The sequence below is a fragment of the Phocoena sinus genome, chromosome 11 (assembly GCF_008692025.1).
Source record: "Phocoena sinus isolate mPhoSin1 chromosome 11, mPhoSin1.pri, whole genome shotgun sequence".
Classification (NCBI taxonomy): Eukaryota; Metazoa; Chordata; class Mammalia; order Artiodactyla; family Phocoenidae; genus Phocoena; species Phocoena sinus.
Genome location: NC_045773.1, coordinates 8772912 through 8800173, shown reverse-complemented (window position 1 = coordinate 8800173; position 27262 = coordinate 8772912). Strand labels below are relative to the sequence as shown.

At 43.1% G+C, this 27262-nt stretch overlaps 1 protein-coding gene across 1 annotated transcript in view; it reads left to right on the top strand.

The window, feature by feature from the left end:
• GRM7 (glutamate metabotropic receptor 7) overlaps window positions 1-24929 on the top strand; it is an 814585-nt gene extending 789656 nt beyond the window's left edge. Inside the window, 2 exon segments of the mRNA XM_032649804.1 lie at window positions 20006-20252; window positions 24758-24929. Coding sequence (XP_032505695.1) covers window positions 20006-20252; window positions 24758-24780 — 270 coding nt within the window. The 3' untranslated portion in view covers window positions 24781-24929.
• The last annotated feature ends 2333 nt before the right edge of the window (window positions 24930-27262 follow it).

The following is a 27262-nucleotide window of genomic DNA, read 5'->3' as shown; positions in this document are numbered from 1 at the left end:
AGGACTGAGGGCCAATAAAACAGATTGGGTCATAGCTCATAAACTTATAAAACCGATCCGCACCCAGCTCCACAGTGACGCCATCTGGCCGAGATCAGAATTGCATATATATTGTCAACACTGAGAGGGGTTGTGAGACAGAGTAAGGGTTTCATTTCCAATATCCTGATGTCTTGTAGGCTCGTCCCAGGTTTCCTCTGAACTAACCCACACCCCTAATCAATCATTAGGCATTTGGTGCTGGAATGAGGGAAACATTTCCTGGTGGCGTAGTATTCCTAGTGGTATATTATTTTAGGGAATAAAGGTAAGGGAAGTATTAGCATCTTCTTTCTAATCTAAAGAGAAAACTGGAATTCTGTTTACCAAGAAAGAATATAGATAACAACAATCACGTGTCAGCGCAGAACTATTAGATACAATCTGCCCCCTGCGGTGCAGCAGGCTCCCTACCCGTGAGAGGCAGAGGCCCAACGGTACGATGTCATTTTATATAAGAAATTTGATCGTCCATAGCTTTTGGTATCCACGGGGGTCCTTAAACCAACTTCCCGCAGATACCGAGGGATGAGTATAAAACTTCATGGTTGAACCTTAAAAAAAAACAAACAAACGTGTCCCAGTGTATCACTCCTAGATTATTTTCCAATTACAAAGGTAAACTGTACCTTTATAATGGTGATATCAGGTGATCACCACCTGAAATATGTGATCAAACAGCATCACCAGTAGCAGGACAGCCTGACATTGTGGCCTCCTGACAGGGTGCTCGCACTTGCCTACAACAGCACCTTGAAGTATTCCTCACGGTTACTTGACCTGAATTTAATGGTACCAAAACAGACAAAGCAAAATGCGGGGCGTTTGATAAAATACTGGGGTGGGCCTGGTATCTTCCAAAAAGTCACTGTCTTGAAAAACAACAAAATATGACAGACCTGTATACTGAAAACTATAAAATATTGCTGAAGGAAATTAAAGGAGACCCAAATAATTGGGGGATATACATTGTTGATGGGGTGGAAGACTCCATATTGTTCAGATGTCAATTCTCCCTGAATTACTGTATAAATTCACTCCAATTCCAATCAAAATCTCAAAAGGCTTCTTATAAAAATTGACAGGCTGATTCTAAAATTCCCATGGAAACGCAAAGAACTTAGAACAGCTAAAACGACTCTGAAAAAGAACAAAGTTGGAGCGGTAGCTGCAACTGATTTTTTTTTTAACATCTTTATTGGAGTATAACTGCTTTATAGTGGTGTGTTAGTGCTCCATCTGCTTTTAAAAACCGTTATAAAACTATGGGCTTCCCTGGTGGCGCAGTGGTTAAGAATCCACCTGCCAATGCAGGGGGCACGGGTTCGAGCCCTGGTCCGGGAGGATCCCACATGCCGCAGAGCAACTAAGCCCGCGCGCCACAACCACTGAGCCCTCGTGCCACACCTACTGAAGCCCGCGCACCTACAGCCCATGCTCCGCAACAAGCCACCGCAATGAGAAACCCGCACACCGCAACAAAGAGTAGCCCCCGCTCGCCGCAACTAGAGAAAGCCTGCGTGCAGCAACGAAGACCCAACGCAGCCAAAAATAAAATAAATAAAAATTTAAAAATTGTTATAAAACTAAAGGATGCTATTGGTATAAAGGAAGACAAATAGATCAATGGAACTGAACAGAGAGTCCATAAGTAAACCCACACATGTATGGGCAACTGATGTTTACATAGGTAATGCAGTGGAGAAAGGACAGCCTTTTTAACAAACTGTGCTAGAATGCTGGCCATATCCAAAAAAACAGAAAAGAGAATGCAAAGTACATTACAGATGCAAACATAAAATCGAAAACCATAAAACTTCTAAAATACATAGGAGAAGATCTCTGCGGCCCTAGGCTAGGCAGAGATTTCTTAAATATCACACGAAAGCACAATCTATAAAAGAATAAAGTAACAATTTGGACTTCACCAACATTAAAAACTTCTCTTCAAGAGACAGTATCGAGAATGAAAAGACAAGCCATAGAGTAGGAGAAAAATCTTTGCAAAGCATGTATCTGATAAAGGTCTTAGATCTAGAATCCAAAACTTTCAAATATTAGCAATAGGAAAACAAGCCAATAAAAAAATGGGTAAAAGGTATGAACAGATATGTCACCACGGAAGATATATAGATGGCAAACAACCCACGAAACCTGCTATCACTCGTTATTAGGAAACTGCAAATTAAAACGACAGTGAGATTTTACTACACACCTACTAGAAAGGCTAAAATTTAAAAAGACTGACCATACCGAGCGTCAGAGAGGATTTAGAGGAACCGAAAGTCTCATACTCTGCTGATAAGAATCTAAAATAACACTGCCACTTTGGAATATACTTTGCCAGTTTCTTATAAAGTTAATCCAGTACCTACTATACGGTCCAGCCATTTCTCTCCTAGGCATTTACTCAAAATAAAATGAATGCACGTCCATCCAAAGTCTTCGGTGTGATGTTCACAACAGCCTTATTTGTAATAGCCCCAAACTGGAAACAACCCAAGTGTCCACTGACAGATGAATGGCTAAATAAATGTGATACTTCCATACAATGGATACTACTCAGGATTAAAAAGGAATAGACTATTGAACATTCAACAATATGGCTGAATCTCAAAATAATGATGCTGAATTAATAAAAAAGCTCCACAGAAAAGGGTACATATTATGATCCTATTTCTTTAAGGCTCTAGAAAATACAAATTAATTCACAGTGGCTAAAAGCAGACCAGTGGTTGTTTGCAGATGGGATTGGGTGGGGTAGGGTTAAGGGAACGGGTTACAAATGGGCACGAGGAACCTCGTGGAGACGAGGTGTGTGTTCACTGTCTTGATTGCAGTGATGATTTCACTGGTGTATATGGGTCGAAACATCAAATTTTACTCTTTAAATATATGCACTTTATTATTTATATCAGTAAAGGTATGTAAAAACCAAAGGCATGGAGACCACTCTGTAAGAATCTAAAGAGATATAACCAAATGCACTGCGTGAACCTTGGCTGAATTTTGAATTGGAGAAAAATCCTATGAGACGTTTTTGTAAAAACGGGGGAACCTGACTTCATATGTTAGATGGCATTATGGAATCACTGTCGCATTTCTTAGGTGTGGTAACAGTATTGTGGTGATATAGGAGAACGTCCATTTCTTTAGGCGACGCATATAGACATAAAAAGGTGAAATGTCACAAGGTATACGACTTTACAATTGTGTAGCAAAAAGAGACAGAGAAAGAAAAAAAAACAGCGCAGTGGGATCTCAGCGAGGACTGTCCAGATGTACTTCATCCTGTGTCCAAGTTTCTGAACATTTGTGAGCTTTGAAAATCAAATTTTGGGGAAAATATATGTAGTGTATGTGCTTCCATTGTATGAGGATGAGAGAGAGGGAAAAAGGTCAGTTAATAGGTAGTCAATAGAGAATCTGGAGAAATTCGCTCTGGGGAGAGAGCTAGGCTCTGTCTGCAATATGCTGACTTACCTTACTTATTAGCACATGCTGGAAATGTTGTGGGGTCTTCAGTGGATCTTTGGGGTGCATGCTGCAAAAGGAGCTACAGAACGAGTTGTATTAAGGAAGTGCTTGATTGCGACTGAAACTGAGCTGGGCCTTAGTTCTAAGTCATATGCCGAGTCTCGGGCTGGCCTCCCTAGGGGCACAAGGAGGGTTTATTCGGGGGTATCAACACCAACAGGTAGAAGGAAAGAAACAGGACTGGGCCAAGGAAGAGGTTGTGCCGTGATGCAGCCTCAACAGCGTCTCAGCTGAAGCCACCCTCAAAGCTGCGCCCTCCTGGAAAAGGGGCCGAGTCTGCATACCCCAGCACCTCCCAGCGATTATCTGAAGGTTGCCCAGGAGGAGGGGGCAGAATCTTAGACAGTAGGAGTCTCTTCAGACAAGGCGGTTCCCAAAGAGGGCCGCCGGCTGAGAGCTGCGTCGCCGGCCTCTGGGGGAATAAATCCCTCAGTTTTGAAAGGGGATCCCGCTGCGCGGGACCGCATGACATCCGCGACACTCTCCTCCTCCTGGTATTTTACACGTTGTTAATACTTCCTGTACAAGTTGTGCATGCCTGACTGTTTACAATGCTTATCAGATTACTGGCATATAGTTATCCATCACTTTTATACCAATTATTCCAAAAATCAGATTTTATTCACATTGTGGCTTAACTTTCCTCAATCCATGGCATAAAATGGAAAATGCAGCTCTTATTTTCTTTAACTGTCATTAGTTTGAGAAGGTAGACACATGTTTCTGGGGTTCAAAGGTGGAGGTAGCGATACACTGTCACAAATGTCTTGACAAGTGGCCTTGTCCAAAGCCCACAGCTATGAAGCAACAGAGCAGATGTTAGAATTCAGGTTTCCTGATACCTGAGTCCAGTGACCTCATCTCTACACCATTCATGTGTTGGTTAGTCGTAAGTTTTAACACAAAGAGCATCACTTTTCCGACCACAAGGGAAGCTTGTCCGGAAACATCACTAATGGGTGTTAGGTCCCTATGACTGCTTTGTAGTGGAAGGAACGGATGGGATAGTTCAACCTATAACAGCTTATATGCCAGCCAAGCCTCCCAGGGTCCAGAAAGATGTATAAATGTCCAGTTCCTTACGGTTACAGCTACATTTCCCAGCCCGAGTAGAGTTTCCTCTCCCCTAGCCAACTGATCCCCCAACTCCTTGACAGGCAGAAGTCTTTGCATATGAGGCCACCCCCAAGGTTGTCTCTCTCTTACGGTCATTGGGGAACAAACCCCTTTGGTCCTCTTCCTAATGTCCCTGGCTCACTTTCCCCAGGGTGCCAGTGCTTGGTCTGTGTAGTCCGCGACCTTTCCCACTAAAGGGCTGGATCTCCTTTCAGCGTATCTCTTTATGTATTATTATGCACAAAGAGTCTCTTCCTGGAGAGGAATTGCCAAGGGCCCTCACTTATCCCATCTTCTGCATAAGCTAAACAGCTAGAAAGTGGATAGAGGGAGATGGAGTCCCGTCCCACCACACAAAGAACAAGACACTGGGATACTCAGTGTTTACTTGCAAATCAAAGAATTTCGATTTACATTCCTGACGTGGCTTAATTCCCCCTCCTCCCCTACACCTGCTTTCCTTGGTCTACCCTTGACCTTCTCCAGTCAGTCAGTCATCGTCTCATAAACACATGTGGACAGAACCATCAGACCCTGCAGCCTGTTCACGCTTCAGACAATATCTACATTCCACTTGTGTATTGCTTATTTTTGACCTTTTTTCCTGCCTGCTCAAGCACACCTTTTATCAGTTGGGGCATCTGCCCGAGTGTAAGCGTGTGCACAACTGGGAAAAAGATAGCAACGCTGAAGCCTTGCTGGATTTGGCAAGGAAACTGGACACAATTTCAGTCGCACGCAGAGGACGTTTGCTCGTTATTCTTAGTAGGGAATATGGACTGAAATAGGAAACACACTGACACAAATACGTAATCTGTGGTCAAGAAGGGGACTTTCCTGTCAGTTTCCTTTAGAAATACTCAGAGCTGTTTGTTTTCCCTAAGCATTGGCAGTTAAAGCCTTGGAGAATGAAAAATTAAACACTCTTTTATTAAATAGGCTTTTTAGTTGAACGTGAAAATCAGTGTAGTAAAATGAGCTTTAAAGTCAAAAGACTTCAAGTTACATCTTAGCTTTGTTCCTGATTACCGTGACCCTGCACAAGTCATATGAGCTCTCGGGAAACTCAGGATTTTAACTGGACATTCTCTGGATGTGTTCACTCAAAGAACCAACTTCTACTCAAAATGTATTTATTATAGCTCAAAGTTCTATTCATCAGCATGCTTATATTTGTACCTGACTTTAAAATTATTTTCGGACTGTTTATCCTTATTTATTAATTAAAAAGATACTTTTTGAAGTCCTCATTGGTTATAGGTCTGCTCCTGCCATCACAGACCTTAAATTCTAGGAGGAGAGCGAGTGCTGAGATAAATGAATCCATGATTATGTCAAAGCCAGATTTTACAGGGACAGCCCTGTTTTCAACATGATTTGCGATGCCTGTTGGATTGTTTCAGCAGCCCTGTGAAGCTGCTGATCCCTGTGTTAAAGACGGTAAACATGTCGTCGCACATAAACGAGAATAACCTTTTCAGAAACTTCTTCTGCAGGGCACTGTGATGTGTGGGCCTGAGATCTCTGTAGACATCATTGAGTACACTACAAGGAAGACCTTTCGTGCTTTGTCTTCCCCCCATAAATGATGTAAATAGTGTACGGTGATTCCATAACCCCAGACTGAATAGAAAATTTGCCTTTAAAGTTGTTTTTTAAGACTCATTCATGCATTTTTCTTAGCTTCTATCAAAGGCTGACATGGTTTCATTTCAAGAGTCTGAAGAAACAACAGACCTCTGTCTAAGAATTTCTTTTCTTAAGTTATTTAAGGGCTCTATACCTGAGCCTAGGTATTTTCTGTTGAGAGACCGTAATCTACTCACATGCTCGTTATTTAACCATTTTGAGGATCTCTTCTGCACTTTCTAGAGAAAGTAGATTTTTTTTTTTTTTTTTTTCTTAAGCGAGGGTTGAGAATTCCAAGTAGGAATAAACGCTGGGTAGAGGCTTGGAAAGAAAATCTTAACTGTACATGTAAATGATGGGGAAGGACTAGCTCTGGGTGCTTGTGACTAGATTAGGATAAGAGCTCACTGGGGTTGAAGGAGATGAAGCTGGTATAGATTTCTGGAGCCTTACACCCTGGAAGAGGGCCTAGGATCCAAATGTGCTGGTATCGATTCAAATCCCTTGCAAATATTTTTCGCCAGTCCACCCTTGCCTGGGGAGGGGCAGACACGTTGTATCGCTTTTAGGGGAGCTCAAACCTACTCTGGGGTTGTGTACAGTGTTGATGTGATTTACGATGATACCGTCCTAGGGTTTGCATAAAAGGAGGCAGAATGTTAAAAAGTGATCCCTTGGTTTCTCTCTTCCTCTTACTCTTCTTCCCATCCAGTCCATCCACATGTCCTTTCATTTTTGTCCTCCCAGTACCTCTCTCATTTGTCCCCTTCAGCCCTCTTGATTACTATTATCCTAGTCTGAGCCATCGCACTTTCTAAAGGTGGATTTTTTTAAGTGATATTAATTGATGATTCAGAAAAACTCCAGGAGGGATCAGAATTGAAAAAAACAAACGCCTATACGTTACCAGTTAAGTCTGTGTCAGCAGCTTTTTGTCAAGAACAAACAAACTGAATGCCTGAACTCTTCATCGAGTTGTCATGGCAACCATTTCATTTTCTCTAGTGAGGAGACAACTGGGTGCTAACCTGAGTGTTAGCGCAAGCTTTTTGAAAGAAAAGCTCCCATCCTTCCAAAAGGGGCAGGGATGTTGATTTTCAATGTGGTTCAGGCTCCAAAGGAGTCACTCTTGATAATTATGCTTTATTGTCTAGTGAACACATGATAGGGGGTTAAAGAGACGTAGGTGGCAGCTCCCAGGACAGCAGAGTCCATTCCCGACTTGGGCCAAGTGGGAAGTACCCCTTACAGGGAATCCATGGGAACATCACACTTTTTCTCCTTCCTGTCGGGTACCCTCCTGACTCTGTTCTCTGGGATAACCCAGAGACAAAGCCAAAGACCGCAAATGTAACCTCTTATCTTTATGTCCCCAAAACTTCCTTCCTTAACAATATCAATGAAGCTCCTTGATTTTGCCAGCCACAGTGCTAGGCATTGAGGACACTACAGTGAGCTAAGCAGACGCTTCCTGGTGTGGGAGATAGATGCCAATCTCACACATACACGCAAATGTTTAAATGTGAATTATTAAGATTGCTTTGTGAGCTTATAACAGGTGGTAAGACCTAGTCTTAGCTGAGGAAAGTGATGCTTGAGTAGAGAGCTGAAGAATGAAAAGAATGAGGTAGATGGGGTGGGGAGCATTCCAGGGAGAGGGGAAAGCATATGCAAAGGCCCTGTGGCAGAAGAGAGCAGGGCATATTCAGGGAAATGAAAGAGGTCAGTGTGGCTGGGGGGACCCGATGAGCTGTGACATGGAGATTAGGCTTGGGTTCGTCAAATGAGTGAAGACCATCTCATTCACCAAATATACATTCAACGTGTTCCCTGTGCCAGGCACAAGGATGCCAAGATAAATTAAACATGGTCCCTGCCTTGATTTCCTCACTTCTGAGTGCTCTCTCCTTCCCTGACTTCCACAAAATATTCTGGTTCTGTTCCTATTACAGGGGATAATTTATCTCTGTGTTTTACCTCCTCTGTTTGTTAGTTCTGAATGCCTTGACTGGGTCAGAGGAGTGCCCCAGTTAAAGGACCGGGGAAAAAAGGAAGCCAATGAAATGGCTAGAGGAAAAAGTATCTGGAAAAATGGGAAGAAATGATGGCTCTTCAAAGCCCAAGAGCCTCTGGATATGGTTACATTATCCGATGCTACATACACGTATGTTGTAGCAGGGCTGCACTTTGACCATGGGTTCAGAGTTTAAGAAGTAGGACCAGTAACAAGCCATCTCCTCTGCCACATCTCTGGGAGGTAGACGCCATTAGTCACCTCATGGTGTGTCGATATCCAGGCTTGGAAAGGCTAAGTGAGCTTCTTAAGATCCCACAGTAGCTAGTCGGTGGCATATCCTACCTCCAGACCCAGAACTCTGGACTCCAATGCCAGTACATTTGTCGTATGTTTGATGGCTCTTGGCTGCACAACATATATTTCCTAGACTGTACTCATTCATTTGTTCAGCTATTATGAACTGAATACTTTTATGTTCCAGGAGTTATGTACGGCAGGTTGAAACAGATGGTCTGTGCTCTCATGAGAATATTCTACTGAGGGGATAATTATTAAATGACATTGCAAGTGAATAATCACAACTTGTGGTTGACGCAATGAAGGGAAATAGTATGTTCTATGAGCAAACGAGAGGAAGGGCATAGTTTATATGTGAGGGTCAGAGAAGCCCTCCTCGAGGAAGTGAGACTGAGACCTGAAAGGCAGGTAGGAGGTAGCCAGGAAAAGACGAGTAGGAAGAGCATCTAAGGCAGAGGGAACAGCATGTGCAGAAGTCTTGAGGCTGGACAGAGCACTGCATATTTGAAGGACTTCAAATATGAGAAGGTGAGGGAAGGCGGAAAGGGGACCCTGCAGAGTTCCTGAGGCCAGGTTAAGGATTTTGCTCTTCATTCGAAGTGTGATGGGAAGTTGAGTTAAAGCATCAAGACAGCTGGAGCCCCCTATACTATTGTCCTCAGCATTGAGGTTTTTGGGGTTTTTTTTTTTTTTTTTTTTTTTTTTGCCGTACACGGGCCTCTCACTGCTGTGGCCTCTCCCGTTGTGGAGCACAGGCTCCGGACGCGCAGGCTCAGCGGCCATGGCTCACGGGACCAGCCGCTCCGCGGCATGTGGGATCCTCCCGGCCCGGGGCACGAACCCGCGTCCCCTGCATCGGCAGGCGGACCCTCAACCACTGCGCCACCAGGGAAGCCCAGCATTGGGTTTTAAAGTGGAATGCAACCTGGAAAACAACCTCTCGGGTCTGATAGGAAGTCTGAGAAGGTTTAGAGGGCAGATACAGAGGAGGCAGTGATAGAGGCCAGACTGCAGGCCCTCTGGTGTAAGTGGGTCAGAAACAGTACTTTTGAGATCTATGATCCAGGACCTTGGAAACAAAAGGAAAGGAAAATGGATCTTGTGAAGGTAAGATCAAAACCGTGTAGCCACTATTCCTCGGCCAGGCTCACTCCTCTTGTTCTATTTCTCTTACAAGGGTGAGTGTTATTTCTCTGCCCCATCTCAGAGCCCTCACCGTTCCAATTAGGGGCATAGGCTGAGCAACTGTTTATCTACAATTTTCTGGGCAGTCTGATTGCAATTATTTTCTCCTTCTGGATTTAAACCACTACATAACTAAGATCGCTGCTGAGGAGTTCAGAGCACAAGTTACCCCTGGGTGGGCAATTCAGCTCCTAGGTCCCCGACGTTGGCTGCTGTGCCCATCGGCCAGGGACACCATTGGCTGAGTGGGTACCACAGCACACTACAGCGTCAGGACAGCAGTTAGGGGGCCTGTCTCCATCCACACCTACAGTGCTGACCGGTGGCAGTGGAAAACCAGGGAAGCAAAGGCGACACGTGTGAGCTAATGCAAGGGGAAAGGAAGAATCGAAGGGCAGGAAGGGAGCTACCATAGCTCAGAGGCAAGGTGGGAAAGATACAGTCCAAAAGGAACTGAGGAAGACTCACAGAACTAACCGCCATGATCAAAACCTGTCAAAATTCATCAGGAAGTCATCGTCAATGGCTTTGAAAACTGAGATTAAGAACACGCTGTCAGGGCTTCCCTGGTGGTGCAGTGGTTGAGAGTCCGCCTGCCGATGCAGGGGACACGGGTTCGTGCCCCGGTCTGGGAAGATCCCACATGCCGCGGAGTGGCTGGGCCCATGAGCCATGGCCGCTGAGCCTGCGCTCCGCAACGGGAGAGGCCATAACAGCGAGAAGCCCGCGTACCGCAAAAAAAAAAAAAAAGAACACGCTGTCTTTTTATAAGAGTCTGACATTGTCTTCGGGTCAATGACACTCTTGGGTCCAGTTTCAATGAACACTTTACAAGCCCTACTTGAAACACAATTGACTATTCCCAAGAAATGCCAAGACTATCTCTTTCTTTTAGCCGTTAATTTGACATCAGTATTTTCATTTGATTTCTGTCTTTTTCTGTTCACAGGAACTATAAAGGTGACCTTAAATGTTGGCAAGATTAGACGGCTTTGCATTTCTATAAGTGGAATATTTCAAATGACAACTTTAGAAATGGAATACGTTAAGTTCAGACTGTTCTTTTAATGCCCTGGTTTACTTGCAAAGTAATAGAGAACATCATCGTCTATTACCTAATGTATTCCCCAGTGAGGTACAAGCCAGTATTTTCACATTATAAAACAGAATCTGACATTGCCTCCTACAAAATGCTGTTAGGTTCAGTCTTGAAGAATACGGCCAAGGATTCCAGGGGATCCAATGGGATCTGGCGGAAGTGTGCCTCTCCAGGCTAACAGTGGGGAAAATGCTTTGCCTTTGTATGCTAAATCACTGCAAGACAGAGACCTAACATTGGGGCTCTTGAACCAGGAGGAATGGTAAATAACCTTTCAGATAATACAAGAGAACAAATAGTGCCAGCATTGGCTACATAAAAGAGTAAAACCCCTACCTTGTAGTTGGGAGAGGAAACACTCTTAAAATCAAAATTGAGGGATCACAGGGCTAGTATGTATCCAGAAAACTCAGAAGTGACTGCCTGGAAGAATCAGCTATTAGGATGGCACGCAGCTCGTTAGGATGGCGTCGGGAGCAAAACCCTGAACTTCCCAAGGACGTGGTCAATTGGAGTCACAGCATCTCTCTGATGATGCTATGTGGGAATAGACACAGCATCAGGTTTCTGGTCAGGAGAGCGAAGAACTGAGATGTAGGTGATTTCAAGCTTCACATAATCACTTGTCTCACGCTCCGGAAACTGACTTGCATTCACCTGGAGTGCGTGTCTTATGTCCCTCCAAATACATAATGTAATTGTGTGTAGACTTAACATCATGTCTGCCCGGAGATACTAAATGAGAAAAACGAAACACAGTCCAACTAGGTCTTGTCCAATAATTATCTAGTTGCCTTCATTATTTATAATTCCATGCCAGACGCCTGTCCACACAGCTGTGTCCCATAATATTTGGTGTGTGTGTATTTCTTTATGTATACTGCCTATCATCTATCTATATATTACCTATTCAAAGAAAACAGGTTTTAAATAGAATAGCATGCAAACTCTCTACAGAGATGGGGCCATCTACTCTAATAAAGACTCACATTTTCTGAGCATGCCACCGGGCACTGTGCTATCTTTTAATTTTCAAGACGGTGAGAAGGTCTCTGTGGTAGGGGTAGAATGAGAAGGGTTTTATATCAGACACTTGGGTAACAAATTCCTAGGGTTTGAATTTTGACTCTGTCGCGTGCCAGAAGTGAAGTAGCTCGCACAACGTTACCAACCAACAATCCAAGGCCAAGTTTGAAACCACTTCTAACAAGTAACACCTTGTTTTTCCAATACCATCCTTCTAGAAGATCCAAGTATCCTCCCCCCCACAAAAAAACCCAGTGTTTTTCCTCATCATTACACTGAATCCTTTCACCGTCATGCATTATTTCATAACTGAGCAAAAGCCTTCAGTATGTTGAGCCTCTGGACGATTGAAGAAGTCCCATTGCAAACACCCTGCCTCATTTCCAGCCATGTCTCGTTATTATTTCTCAAAAATATGGTGACTCTAATTAGGAAGCAAGGGGTGCAGGTGGTAAGGATCGAAAACACTGGTCTTACCTGCCAAGAGCTTCCATTTCAACTTAGACATATGAATGTTTCAGACATTTGTCAGATAATGATGTACCCTTCCTCTTTACTCTGACTGTATCAGACACATTTTTCATTTTTATTGTACAGACTTTGGAATGTCATGAGAGCTATGAAACTTCTCCCATCTTACCAAAAGACTCCGCTAAAGCTTTCTTGTCCCACTTGTCAGTGGTCACTTGGGAATGCACATAATAGGTTACTTCTCATAAAACAGTCAATGACAGATAAAACAGGGGTTTGAGTATACTTTTAAACAAAACAGAAAGCAAACTCAGCGAGATGGCTTTCCCTAAAGCAGGTTGTTATTCGGTGGATTCCATAAGAAAGACGATCATTTCAAAATGTATTAAAATTATAGGAAAAAGAACAGCGGAGTTAATAAGGCATTTTATGTTACAGCCAGTAGATCAATCAGTGATAATAACACCCAGGGTTGAGTGGTTTCTACATGCTGGGCACCCTCCTGTGTATTTTACTATGGTCCGATTTGATCCCAGCAACCTTACAAGACGTCTATCGTTATAATCTCCACTCTAGAAATGAGGAAACAGAGGCACACAAATAATAGCAAAATAATAATGATGATGATGGTAACTAACAGGCTACAAATAACAGCTTTTCTTAAAACAACTGTGAATGCCAAGGCTATTTCTCACATCTAACACGTGCTTCAAGGGTAGAACTTCTTGTGCAAGCAGAATTTAGTAAGTGCACACTTTGTGGCAGACATCGGATCTATTATCCAGTCAGTTCTGCGATAATGTGACATGTATGTTCTTAAAACTCACCATGCTAAGCAAAATGGTGCAATAAGAAGAACGAGACTTATGGGAGAAATTGGGTTAAGGATGTAACACGCAAAAACGTCATCAGTGACATTAGAAAAGAAAGGAATCTAATAAAAATGGTGGCATCGTTTCTACACCTGTTCTACGGCTAAGAAATGCGTAAATATTGTAATACGTACGTCACTCTACCTTTATAAAGAAAGGACCTAAAGTTTGCACCTGGAAGCGAGTGCCAGAAGTGTTGCTGCTCGTGATCTATCCTGAAACTGTGGAGGGGGACTTGCGCAGATGTTTGAGGGCGGGGCGTGTGTGTGTTTTGTGTAGCCCACAAGGCTGGGTTTGGCCGGGTGCAGTTTGCTGCGCTCATCTCGTGTTTCTCGCAGAAGAAATCACACATTTGTAAACTGCGTGAACTTGGTGTTATCCTCAAATCGTTCCCTAATATATCGATCTCATCAGGATGAATTTGCATTTCAAAGCACGCGGTACAGCACAACTGACTGTATTCTTCAGACCAGGTTAAGTGCTATTTGGAGCTGTACCTCATCAAAGGGGCCAACAGGGCAATCGTCCTGACTGGGGACGTGGGGATGCTTTACGTAGAAGGAATCTTTGGATTGAACATCAAATGCAAACAGGCTATCAGAGGCAGAACAGGTGAGCAGAGGACATGCCAAGGGGAGAAGAAAGCAGGGGCCAGTAGACACTGTGAGAAAAGGATGCGATGTGCAGTTACTACATTACGCATTACTTGATTCTAGATTGTGTTCCTTCTGCCATTACAACGTGGCTCCCTGATAGCAGGGAGAAGGCCCTATCACCATCACAACGGTCTGTGAGGCCACGTGGTAGAACAGTGAGCCCTCTATACCCACGGGCTCCACAACCATGTGTTCAACCAACTGAGGATGAAAAATATTTGGAAGAAAATTGTTCCATAAAGTTCCAAAAAGGCAAACTTGAATTTTCGGCATGCTGCCAACTATTTACACAACATTTACATGGTATTTACAACTATTTACATAGAATTTACATTGCATTAGGTATCGTAATTAATCTAGGGATGATTTAAAGTATATGAAGATGCACATAGGTTATATGCATATACTACAGCATTTTATATAAGGGACTTGAGCATCCTTAGGTTTTGGTATCCTCAGGGGGTCCTGGAACCAATCCCTCATGGATACTGATGGATGACTGTATCTCACTGAAAATGGCAACATGATAAGTGAACGAATGCACCAATAGTGGAACAGTAAGGTCTCTCTCACATAGCCTATCTAGCAAATAGAGGTCACAGTGAATTTACAGCATGTGGTCATTAACAGCTCACCCCGGAATCTATCAAAACAGTCTTCAGTTAAACTGAAACTTACACAGAAGAGATGGCAAGTTTCAAAGTTCGCTCAAGAGCACTATAGAGTTTTCAGCTTTCTCAGTATCTTAGCAATCAAGACTTACAGAAGAACTCAACTAACGCTACATGCTATACCGATTTCTAAAGCAACAGCGGCATCTCATGATACACACTCACATTTATCTGACAATGAACTGTTAGGCCAAGGTGAGAAAGTGCGCAGGGCAGATTCAGCTGGGCTTTGCCTGACGCTGCCTTAAGCAGAAAGCTGTGTCTTTAACAGTATATACGTGCTGGTACATGTCAATCAGACAAGACGTGAATGGGCCTGGATTTTCAGAAACTACTTTCTAGTTAATAAATAAGACCTATATTAAAAGTTTAAAATATATGGCAGAAGTTACTAAGGAAGACTTACCTGGAGATCTATACCCCAGCCTCCTAATATAAATATTAGGCAGAATATAAATATTAGCAGCTCACATTTCATGGGTACTTGTCTCACAGGTGTTCTGCTAAGCACTTTTTTAAAAAAATAAATTCATTTATTTATTTTATTTAGTTATTTTTGGCTGTGTTGGGTCTTCACTGCTGCACGCGGGTTGTCTCTAGTTGCGGCGAGCGGGGGCTACTCTTCACTGCGGTGCGCGCGTTTCTCATTGCGGCGGCTTCTCTTGTTGCAGAGCACGGGCTCTAGGAGCCTGGGCTTCAGTAGTTGTGGCATGAGGGCTCAGTGGCTGTGGCTCGCGGGCTCCAGAGCACAGGCTCAGTGGTTGTGGTGCACGGGCTTAGTTGCTCCGCGGCATGTGGGATCTTCCCCAGACCAGGGCTCGAACCCGTGTCCCCTGCATTGTCAAGAGGATTCTTAATCACTGTGCCACCAGGGAAGTCTCAGCACTTTTCATATATTAATGAATTAGATCTTCAAAGCCACCGTTTGAAAACTGAACTATTATTATCTTCCTTTTACAAGTAAGGAAACTGAGAGACAGAATGGTTACAGCCAAGGATTCCGTGCATCAGATTTTAAGAAAACTTGCTGTTCTAGAGTATCGTGTAGAACACTTCGCCGGGGACTTCCCTGGTGGCGCGGTGGTTAAGAATCTGCCTGCCAGTGAAGGGGACACGGGTTCGACCCCTGGTCCGAGAAGATCCCACGTGCCGCGGAGCAACTAAACCTGTGCACCACAACTACTGAGTCTGAGCTCTTGAGCCCACGAGCCACAACTACTGAGCCCGTGTGCCACAACTACTGAAGCCCGCGCCTACAGCCCGTGCTCAACAAGAGAAGCCACCACAGCGAGAAGCCTGCACACCACAACAGAGTAGCCCCCGCTCGCCGCAACCAGAGAAAAGCCCACGCACAGCAACAGAGATCCAACACAGCCAAAAATTAAAAAAATAAATAATAATCATTTAAAAAACACTTTGCCGGCTTGACTCTGAATCCCTTGCCTAGATGTTCCTTAGTTATATATGCTGGATTACACATGGGGCTTGGTAGAAAAGCCACATTCAACCAAGGAATAGAAACTGGATTCTGGAAATTTATTTAACTTGATGATAAAATTAAGGCTTAAGTGTCCAAACACGTGGACGTCGCAAGGCAGTCAGCATCCTTCCCACAAGCCTAAGCCATCGAGGATTGACCGTGGTCGGGGAGACTTTTCTCCACTGTGGATGAGCCTCAGACAGCCAGACAGGATGAGGTCAGTCCTAGGGAGAGGCTTGATCTCAGCCGTGAGTGCCAGAACCCCTGTGCTCTGATAAAAGGGATCAATAATGCTCACCAACACCTTCCCACCTCTGAAGAACTTATAAGGAGGATAAAGTAAAATGGTGTACAGTACCCCAAATCAAACAGGGTAATTTTACAATACACAATGTTCATTTTACAATAAGCACTGGGTAAAACAGGAATGGCCTTCAGACTAAAAATAAATATGTTGCAATTTGCTAAAAACATTGTACTAAAGGGGCTGCTGGGATGAAAACTCAAGAGTCAAAAGGTGAGCGTCCCACCAAAGGCCAAAAAGAAGAGTGACTTAGCTCCCTTCCTGGGGCTGAGTGGGGTTGTATCCCTGTGAATCAATACCTCTGGGTTCTCTGCAGACTGTAGCCTTCCTATCTACCCATATAACTTATTTAAAAATACTTTCATAGTACTTACTACACGCTAGGTCCTGTCCTAAGCACTTGACAAATAGTAACTCATTCAGTCACCAAGATAACAGCATGAGGTAGGGACTAATGTTATCCCCATTTACAGATGTGGAAGCTAAGGCAGAGAGAGGTGAAGTAATTCGTCCAAGGTCACAAAACAAGTAAACGGGAATTGAACTCAGACTAGCTTTAGATTCCTCATTCTTAACCACTCTGCAATGTATAGAGGGTTTGGGGGCACAGGAATTTGGTCAATGACGTTCCTTTTGGTTTTCATAGATTTCGGAAGTGTCACCAGAAATTATAAAAATTTCAAAACAAGTATCAAAGTCTTGACGGACTCTAGCCTGAAAATAACGAAATTAAACCCTCCATAAAGTAAACAGCATCGCTTTGGAAGTCTTAAATTGCTAAGCAGTCTTTGTTGACAAAAAGCATGTATGTATTACACACATGCAGGCACAAACATTTACACGTGTACATAAGCATACGTAAGTTACAGTTATATATAAATCATAAACTCAGCACAAACAAGCTATGGATGATTTCTTCAACTGCAAAATTTGCTTTTGAGTGGAGAAAGAGAAACAAAGCTTAAGATCCCATGGGTTAGTTTACAGCCCTTTCTTTCTTGGACTGGCTAATTCATGGTTTGCAAAGCCCTCGTTAGTAGGATGACGGCAGTGACCGTGAGGGAAGGAAGTGACATTGCCTAGGTTCATAACGCTCTGTTCTATGGTAAGACTTTCTTGGATAGGGTAGGCAGCAGAGCAGAATGGAGCTGAAGGTCTAAAGGTACTCTCACAGGAAAAGATGAACTGTAAAACACGGTCTAATTCACAACCAAAGCAGCCGCATAGCACAGGGAGATCAGCGCGGTGCTTTGTGACCACCTTGAGAGGTGGGATAGGGAGGGTGGGAGGGAGACGCAAGAGGGAGGGGATATGGGGATATATGTATATGTAGAGCTGATTCACTTTGTTACAAAGCAGAAACTAACACACGACTGTAAAGCCATTATACTCCAATAAAGATGTTAAAAAAAAAAGGATCATTAATTCAATACTGTCTTGTCTTTATATTTTACATTTACTATGTATTATACACTTAGCGGCTGGCAGCTCCCTTAAAGCGTTCAGAGACATGCCCATTCAAATTAACGTCTGCTGGATAACAGTATTCCTTCCAGAAGAGATGGCAAAGTCTCTTTTAATTTATTTCTTCTCCAGAGCCTCAGATTGAAGAAATAAGGTCAGAAATGGCCAGGCAGCTAATAGGTCTGATGCCAATTCTAGTGCATTTAGAGAAAGGCTGTTCGACCACAGACTCATCAGTAGGAAGAACGTGCCCCTTATATAAACACACGAGCTCCTCCACTGCATGACCATTGAGTGCCTACTCTTTGCCAGCACTGCAGACACAATGACACACTACATACACGGGACTCCTGCCTTCGTGGAACCTGTGGCTTAGCTGGGGAGTTGGGCAGTCAAACAATCAGGGTAGTGGGCAGATGGTTACAAATGGAGAGCCATAATCAAAAAACCCCCAAAAACCAAAAGAAAAAAAACAAGCGTTTCGAGTGCCCGTAGGTAAAGAAGCTGGCCGAGGCTTGAGGCTGTGGGGGTAGGGCAGACTGGGATGGATGTTCTAAGAAGCAGAGGAGGAACATTCCCTACAGGAGGAGACAAGAATAAAGGAAAATCACATGCATGCGTGTAGAAAGGTCTGTGGTTGGATGAACCCAGCATCTTCAAGACCTGAAGGAGTGCCACGTGGATGGTGTCCTAGGGAGAGAGGTGGGGGAGAGTGGTGGGCAATTAGTCTGAAAAATGAGGCAGGGGGAAGACCACGTGTGACCTTGCAGAATCTATTAAGGATGGGGATTTTATCCTCAGATACAAGGGAAGACATAGTTGTGGAAAACCATGATCAAATACATTGTAAAGAGGCTAGGTTTTCCAGTGAGGTAGAAGGCCATGGGAGCTAGTCACGTGGGCTTTTTTTTTTTTTTAATGTACTTGAAATTTATTTATTCAGTCACCTATCTACCTGTTTGTTTATTCATTTACTTTCAGCTTTCTTCAGGTATGACTGATGACTACAAATTGCATATATTTAGGTTATACAACATTATTTTCTAAGGTGTACAGTGTAGACAACGTGTACAATTGTGAAACGATGACCCCACAATCAAGTTAATGAACACATCCATCACCTCACATTGAATCTAGGCTTTAGGAGTCAAGCAAAACACAAACATGTCTAAATGAATGACGGGCTATGGATCATGACAGGGCACGTCATAAGTGCAACTGGACCAAGGCAAGTTGTCTGTAGCTACTGATCTTACCATTCCCCACCCCCTTCAACCTTCATCTTTTCCAGTTTAGGCAAGACAATGATTTAACACACTGAACAGTAAGTGAATGGGTTGCTCTACTGATTTCTCAAGGAAGCAAAAGGATACAAGGACAGCTATGGGGGCACCATCCGAACTACACGTAACGCATGTCAGAATGAGGCTTTGTAGCCTTTTAGCAACTGTCAATGTGTGGAGACCGGACAAGCCAGCGTCACTACATCTTGGCCCTTGCCATGGGTGTTTTGTAAATCAGCATGAAGCGAGAAGGGCTTACTTTCCAGGGAAACTCAACTCACTGCTGTGTAGGTATGGTGAAGGTGAACCCTTTCTCAAAAACATGCAGAAAGACACAAATATTGACATAATGACTTTTCAAATAAGGTCCCAGGGTTATCTGTGTAGCAAGAGATCATGTAATGTTAACTGTTTTGTGAATGTATGAGGGGTAAAGAAACAACTACCCCTTACTCAAGGTTGCAGATATGATCTTCATGGTTTCCTATCCAGCTGCCATTCTGAGTAAAGGGACTTCAAGTCTGATTCAAGGTTGACCCTGAACTTGAGTGAAGGATACTTCTCCAGGACAGGCCTGCACATGGATTCCCCCAATGAGTTTCAATCAATGAAAAAAAAAAAAAAAAAAAAAATATATATATATATATATATATATATATATATATATATATATATATATGTACGTATGTACGTATGTATGTATAAACTCTCCAAGAAATGTGCAGAGCCATTCCGTCTCCCCGGGGGTTGCTGTGCTTTCTCTCCCAGACACAGCCATGCTCGACATCGTTGTTAAGCGCTTAGCCTCCCTCTGCGGTCATTGTATTTGTAATAGTGTCTTGTGTGTTGTGTCTCCTAGCTCTACATACAAACTACCACGCTTACCATCTCCATGAACCTAAGTGCATCAGTGGCGCTGGGGATGTTATACATGCCGAAAGTGTACATCATCATTTTCCACCCTGAACTCAATGTCCAGAAACGCAAGCGAAGCTTCAAGGCCGTAGTCACGGCAGCCACCATGTCATCGCGGCTGTCACACAAGCCCAGTGACAGACCCAACGGTGAGGCCAAGACAGAACTCTGCGAGAACGTAGACCCAAACAGTAAGTATCTCTCCTTTCCTTCCATCTCCCTAGCCTGCATCAGGAAGCTCTGGCAAACGTGGCGTGCGCTTGCCTTTCTTTGGAGAAAGCCTGTGGCCGTTCTTGTCTGACGGGCTGGGTGGCCTTAGCACATGCCCACGTCTGCTCGTAAGCGTGTGTGTGCTCATCCTTGCCAGCGTTTTCCTTTTGCTCCCTGTGGGAAAGCAGCTTTCAGAGGCTCTGCTTCAGAAGTGTGAAATCTCCCCCTTCCCTGGCTTCTTATCCTTTGGTCCCAAACCCTCCAACTGACATAAACACAGCTGTTAAGCCACCTTCCTTGTTCCCTTCCTCTTAGGGGATCAGCTTCCTGCTAGGGAACCTTTGACATCCCACTGAACTGCAGCAGTAGGAAAGAAATTGGAAATATCTAAGAATTTTGGAAGCATAACTTCCTCGCACTGGAACATGAATGTGGAGGAAGTTATGATTCTTTACTAACCGAGCCTTGGAGAAACAAAAAACACACGGCATGTTGAATAAAGCCGGTAAACATTCATGCAAGCACACAGGCCCAGACACTACCACGCTAATGGCATCCCCACGTGGGGAAAACACCTACCAGACAATTCCAGAGGAGTTTCACCCCATGAAAGACAAATATCAGAGGTGGGATTAAGGATGAAATGCCAGATTTGATACCTACGTGGCCTGTCTTCAATGCCTGGGTAGCCTTTATTCATCCCTGCAAATGACCACAAAGACGACGGACATACAGACACTGGTTTGTTAAAAAAGAAAAGGAAAGGAAAGAAAGACCATTTAACCAGAGTTAAATTCTTAAAATCCCCACTTGCTAATTTTACTAATACTATGGTGGAAAGAGTGCATTTCAGATTAAACGTATCACTCCTAGGGTTTGTTTTCCAGGACATTTTGACTAGTTCCATATAGAATGGGGCAGTTTAGCGTGTTCACGATACTTCCTGTTTTAAACTAGAGGAGGTTTCAGGTTGGCCATTAAGTCATTCGAGACTTACTGTTCAGTTATGAGCTGATTTTGTTGTAGCCAAAGGTTTACTGCCAAGCAGAAAGCAGTTCCTATTCTAAATACTCGGACGTAATTCTTTATGCTCTACAACTGAGATCTTTAAAAACCAGCAGACAACTGGGTTTAACCCTGACAACTATTGTACAACGATCCATGATCTTGGCCCAGCCCATTTCTAAATAGTTGGCTGAATGACTACGGTGAATGCTTGAGAGTCTGCGGACAAGGAAACAAAGGCCCATTAACAACATCATGGGCTTCACGTTGACGTTTCAATAGGAGAGATCCTGGGACAGGTGAGAGGAGGGAGAAACAATGGATGGTCAGGCTCTGTTCTTGTGTCTTCAGAAAAAAATGGTCAATTCCAAGGAAAGGGAATAGATAGAGAATTGCTGTGATATTCAATGTGGTGTAGGAAGAGGCTTCGGGTTGAGACAGACCTGGGTTCAAATCCAAGCCACTCCACTTACCAGCGGTGTGGCTTTGACAATTACTGAGGTTTTCTAAAGTTCAGCGTTCTCACGGATAAAATGGAGATGATAATATCTATGTCACAAGTGCGTCATCAAATCTCATACATCTAAAAAAAACAGTACATCAGTTACATGTTAATGTTCTTCCATTTCTGTAAAGGTGAAAAAGCCCACATTTCAGTGTGACTGGTTACATAGACGTGATGGTGACGTTAAAGGCATACCAAACACCACAAGGTAGATGGAACTGGCCAATAAAAATATCTCCATGAACATTTTAATGCATCTATTTATATGTATCCTGTATTGATAAGTATACCCGCAGAGTTATACTTTTGTAGCATTTTATTCTAGGACCCCTTGCCAGATTTTTCATAAAACCCTCACCCTGAAGATGTTCCAACAGCAGTTTTACATTTATATTTGTATACACACACACACACACACACACACACACACACACACACACACACACACACGTCCAAAATCAATAAGCAGAAAATATGGTCAAAAGTCTACATGTATTGAAAATTAATGACCAAATTAGGAGTTTTGACGTTGGATAATTAACCTAACACTATGCTACTTAGAAATAACTAGCTTTTAAAACAACGTTTTAACTGTCGTTAACCTTTAATGATGAGGTTCTATCCTTGTGGAGGCTACGTGGGGTATGATCGTGGCGGTTAAAGTGCTAATACGAACACTGACACTAATAAAAACCCATCAGCTGCCCTTTGAAATAGGCAGTAAACAGAATGCTTTGGGCGGAAGATCTCTTACTCCTCATGGTAACTCTGTAGACTGGTGATCATTATTCTCCTTTTACTGAAGCATCCTAGGCGTAGGGAGATCAAGGGATATTACCGAAGTCCCACACTAGATAGCAGCAGAGCTTGGTCTGAAACCCAGGTCTGACTCCCAAACCCATGCTTGTTGCTCTTTGCTGCTCTGTTTCTCAGAACATCGGTGACATGTCGTAATTCTAATGCAGAAACTACTCTTTTGGCTTCTTCATTTGGTAATACAGCTTGCATATACAGAATAAAATGATGTGTGGCGGTGGACTCTTTGGTTAAATGTGCTGTGAAATGCATTCCTGCTTGCTGTGTTGTCTGCAAAGACAGGAGCAACCTGAGCTCAAAGAAGGCTGCCCAGGTAGAGGCCTCATCTTACTAACTCAAAAATCCAAGTATCTTATGACCTGTGTCAGTCACGACAATTATTCCATTTGGAATTCATTTGCTGCCTCTCTCTTGAAAAAGTTTTGTTGGGTTTTGTCACTGTTGCTGTGTTGGTGTCTACACAGAACAAAGAATAAATAGTTCAGGGGGAAAAAATGAAACCAAAAAGAGCCTTTGCCTTATAGCCAATCCAAAAGATTTTTAAAAATTATTTTAGTTATTTTGGTTTTGTGTAGACACTCCCTAAAACTAATCGTCAATAATTTGCCCAGATATTTGCTGAATTTTAGGAGGAGATTCATGTACCTCCAAACATGGGGGTTTCTGAGGACCCAGCTCCCAAAGGTCCCTGAGAGGAATCAAAAGACCTTCTCTGCACAAAATCTGTCCAGTAGAATTTTCTGCAATGATGGAAATGTTCTCTGTCCAGTTGTGCTGTCCAGTATAGAAACCGCTAGTCACCTGTGGCAATTCAGAACTTGAACCATGGCTACTTAACTGATGAAATACACTTGAAACTTTTAGTTCATTTTAAATAAATATAAATAGCCATCCATGGCTGTGACTATTCCATTGGAGAGCACAGCCAGAGATCTTAAGAGCAAGGATTTCACTCTGGGACGCTCAGTCTGAGCCCATATTTGAAATACCTCCCAAGGTTTTAGCAGTGATGCTGATCTGGGGCAAAGTCAACTGAATGGAATGAAATATCTGAGGTGAGACAGAAATGCAAACCTATAGCTGTTTCAAACGATCCCTAAGGAGCCACTAATACGGAAATAGTGATATCATAGATAGCAATTATATCTGGAAAACCAGTCCTTAGTAATGCAGAAGTGAATGTATAAAAAGGACAGTAGTGAAAATTCAATTAATCAAAATAGACAGGACTGTTTTGATGAGAGAGAACATTATTTTTCTATTCTATTTAATACCAAATATAGCTCAAAGTATGTCAGATTTCTGCACTTTGGTAACAGAGACAAATTATCGGCTGAAATTAAACTGTCTGGTTAAAAAGAAACAAATGAAAGCACAGACCACGTACTTAAGAAAGGAATATGTCTTTCCAAAGGGGAAATTCTGTCTACTCTTCTCTGAGGGAGTGTATCCGGGAGAATGTTGAATTTACAGAATGAGCTACGAAGTTAATAATGGAACAGAAATGTGCCTTATTGTTTCTCTACACACTCAGTCTCAATGTATTTCAGTCTTCAGTGTTTTCATTTTTCACGCAGCTCTGCTCCATCACTGCCGTTTGCTATCTGGTGCATGCTCGCTTCTGCTCATCCAATGGCACACAGCAACTACATGTCCACGTAAAGACGAATTTGCTTGTTGGCTTAATATGGGCAGAAATTAAAACTGCCCCTGCACTGCTTGATTTTTCCCCAAGAAGTTCAGTTTTCCTCTTAGGTTGCCTCTTCACTTCAAATTCCATTGTCTGAAAGAGAAACTTCTTTCTGCACGGATTCAACAGAAAAGTAAATCTGCTCAAAAATTTTAATGTATCTGTGAACTGCCACCACATTGGATAGTCAGAGTTGGGCCAATGCTTGTCGGTTTCTACACTCAGACTGAAAAAACCGCAGGGGCCCTAAGCGTGTAGCTCAGCTACTTACTGTATTTTTATGTATAGAAACAATATTTCTGCTGCTAGAGGATCACAAGTGCCTGACCTAATGTGGATAGCTTTAGATCTGGCCACCATGATGCCTTCTCCACATTCCTTCTCTAAGAAGAAAGGCACCTCAAGCTCTGGTTCTTGCAGCTGTGTCCTGAATTTGGCATGTTTCCAACTTTCTATTGTTGACTTGGCAGATGTATGTTCGAGGCAAACTTGAAGATGCCAGATCAACAGGAGGACGTGGTTCTTGGCTTATCCGTGGCCACCAAGACCTTTTCCCTGTTGGATGAATAGTGTTAACCGAGTCAGCACAGCTTTATTGGGATGGTGGGTAAGGACTGTTCCCTTCCTCACCCGGACTAGTCACAACCAGAAGATGCTCTGTGAGCTATCCTCTGGTCAGATGCTTTCCTGACCTGTAAAGATTGCAGTGCACGGAGGATGGGCAGCCCTAAGCTACCAGGTTCTAAACTACCATCCATTTTCGGAGCCAATGCCCCCAGGCAGTGCAGAGAAACTGCTCAAGTACCCTGACCGGTTACAGATAATTTACTCTGGAACTGCCTGGCAATTAGAGATGGCAGGCAGGTGGACAGCGTGGGATCCACCGCCTTTTTGGACATGGGGCCGTATGACTGATAAACCGACCCTGAGAGAGAGGCTGGACACACACTGTGCAAAAAGACTAGCTTAAGACCGTGAGCATATTGCAATGAAGCACGTTTTAAAAGAATGACCATTTGTACCTAAAATAAACAATCAGAAATAAGATTTTTAAAATATATGTTTGTATTCTGGTGCTGTTTTTTAATTACCAGTTTGCATATACTGTAAAGAAAATATATAAATAAAAACTTGTGCTGTTCAATTAAACCCCCCAACTGCTAGAAAACGGACGAGGGCACCAAACCCTACACAAGTAACAATGCCTAGAAAATGCTGGAACACGCTCCTATGCTGTGTCACTTTGTTATGGTTTTTTGGTTTTCGTTTCGTTTTGTTTCGCTTCTTCATTTGTTTGGATCCCTGACATCCTCTACATCATTATGTTACTTGTTTCATCTTCCTGGACGAATCATGCAGGTCAGCACGAATGGACTAGGCTGAGAAAAAATAGGATGGCAACAGGAAGCAAAAAATGCTCTGAGCAGATAGATGCATTATTTTGGGGCTGGTTCCCTCACCTGCTCCAGTTCAAACAAGTAAAACCCAACTGCCTTAAACCAAGAGGCACCCGTACTCCCATGTTCAGAGGTACCTGAATTGTGGTCGACTGGTCTTCCAAAGGCTACTGAACCCAGTGAAAGAGTGGGCATAATGTCTGTGGTCTCTATCGCAGCCTCTTCTCCAACAGGAAAGAAAAAAGAATAAAAAGGAATGTTGTGTGCACTTTTATTTTATACATACCTATATATTTACTTTTCCTGTAGACTGTATACCACCAGTAAGAAAGAGTGTACAAAAGTCTGTTACTTGGTACACTATCCCACCAACAGTGTAGCTTTTGCCTGCTTTCCAAAAGGTAAGAAACAATCTACTTTTTATTTATTTGTGTGTTCTTGTCTCCACTGAGAATTAGAAATGTTTCCATGAAAACTATGCATGATTACCTAGAAACCCACGTATATGAAGAAACACGGTTTTGAAGATGATATTTGCTAAGCATAGTGTAAAGGGCTGTTGTGGGTCACGGGCCTGGTTTATTCCCTGGAGAACATGTGACTGGACTGGGCACGTGCACATTTGTCTTTCCGGAACAGGGAGCCGATGATGGCAAAAGTGGTGCTGGTCGGCCTACTTTAAAACTCTCAATGGTGCCAGATTATTTTTAAATGCATGTGTTCAGACTATGATCTGAGAAGGCAATGTGGAAAACTTGAAGGGAGAGAAGGAGGGTGTTTCATAAGCTTAGTAAATACGTTTGTTCTGGTTTATTTTAAAATTAAATACATCCCCAGAAATATATTCATTCAAAAGCAACGAATGACCCTACCATCGTAAACCCAAAATGGTCATGGTTCCTTCTTTGTGGCAAAGAAATACTAAAGGTCTGCTGGCTGGGCTCGATATTGTGTTGAAGATGATTGGGGACTCGTAATTCTGCCTTAGAGAAACAGTGGACCAACTTCACTGATTTGAGAAAGCGGGGAAAGGTTCAGTGAAAGACCCGAAGAGTCTAAAGATAAATTTCAACATTAGTCAAACCCAAGAATTACCAATAAATGCCAAGGGTATTCAAACTAACACCTTAGAAGAAATGGTGACTCGTGTGACGTGTGAACGGGGGCATGGGAGTGGGCTGCCGTAAGAGTTGTTACTGACTCACCATTGATGCTTATATATCACTTTGAGCTCTCGACTAAAGGATACATGCTATGAAATAATAATAGCAGCAGTAGTAGTAATAGTAGCACCTCCCTGTTTCAGCCTAAGTGATATGACAGTATAGTGAAAAATAACACTTGCTTTGGCAAACGTCCTTGTCCAGCTGGAGTCAGTGCATTTCAAACTGTGGGAAAACAAACAGTAGAAAACATGGAGTAGAGTTATTAAAATCATGGGGTGGCTTTGAAGAAAAGGCCCCCTTTTGTTTTCCTCTAAACCCCCTACTATACTTATAAAATCAATAGCGGGACTTCTCTCTAGAGAGATTCCATGAAAGGCAGCAGAGAGGTCCTATCACGGGAGGGGAGAAATAT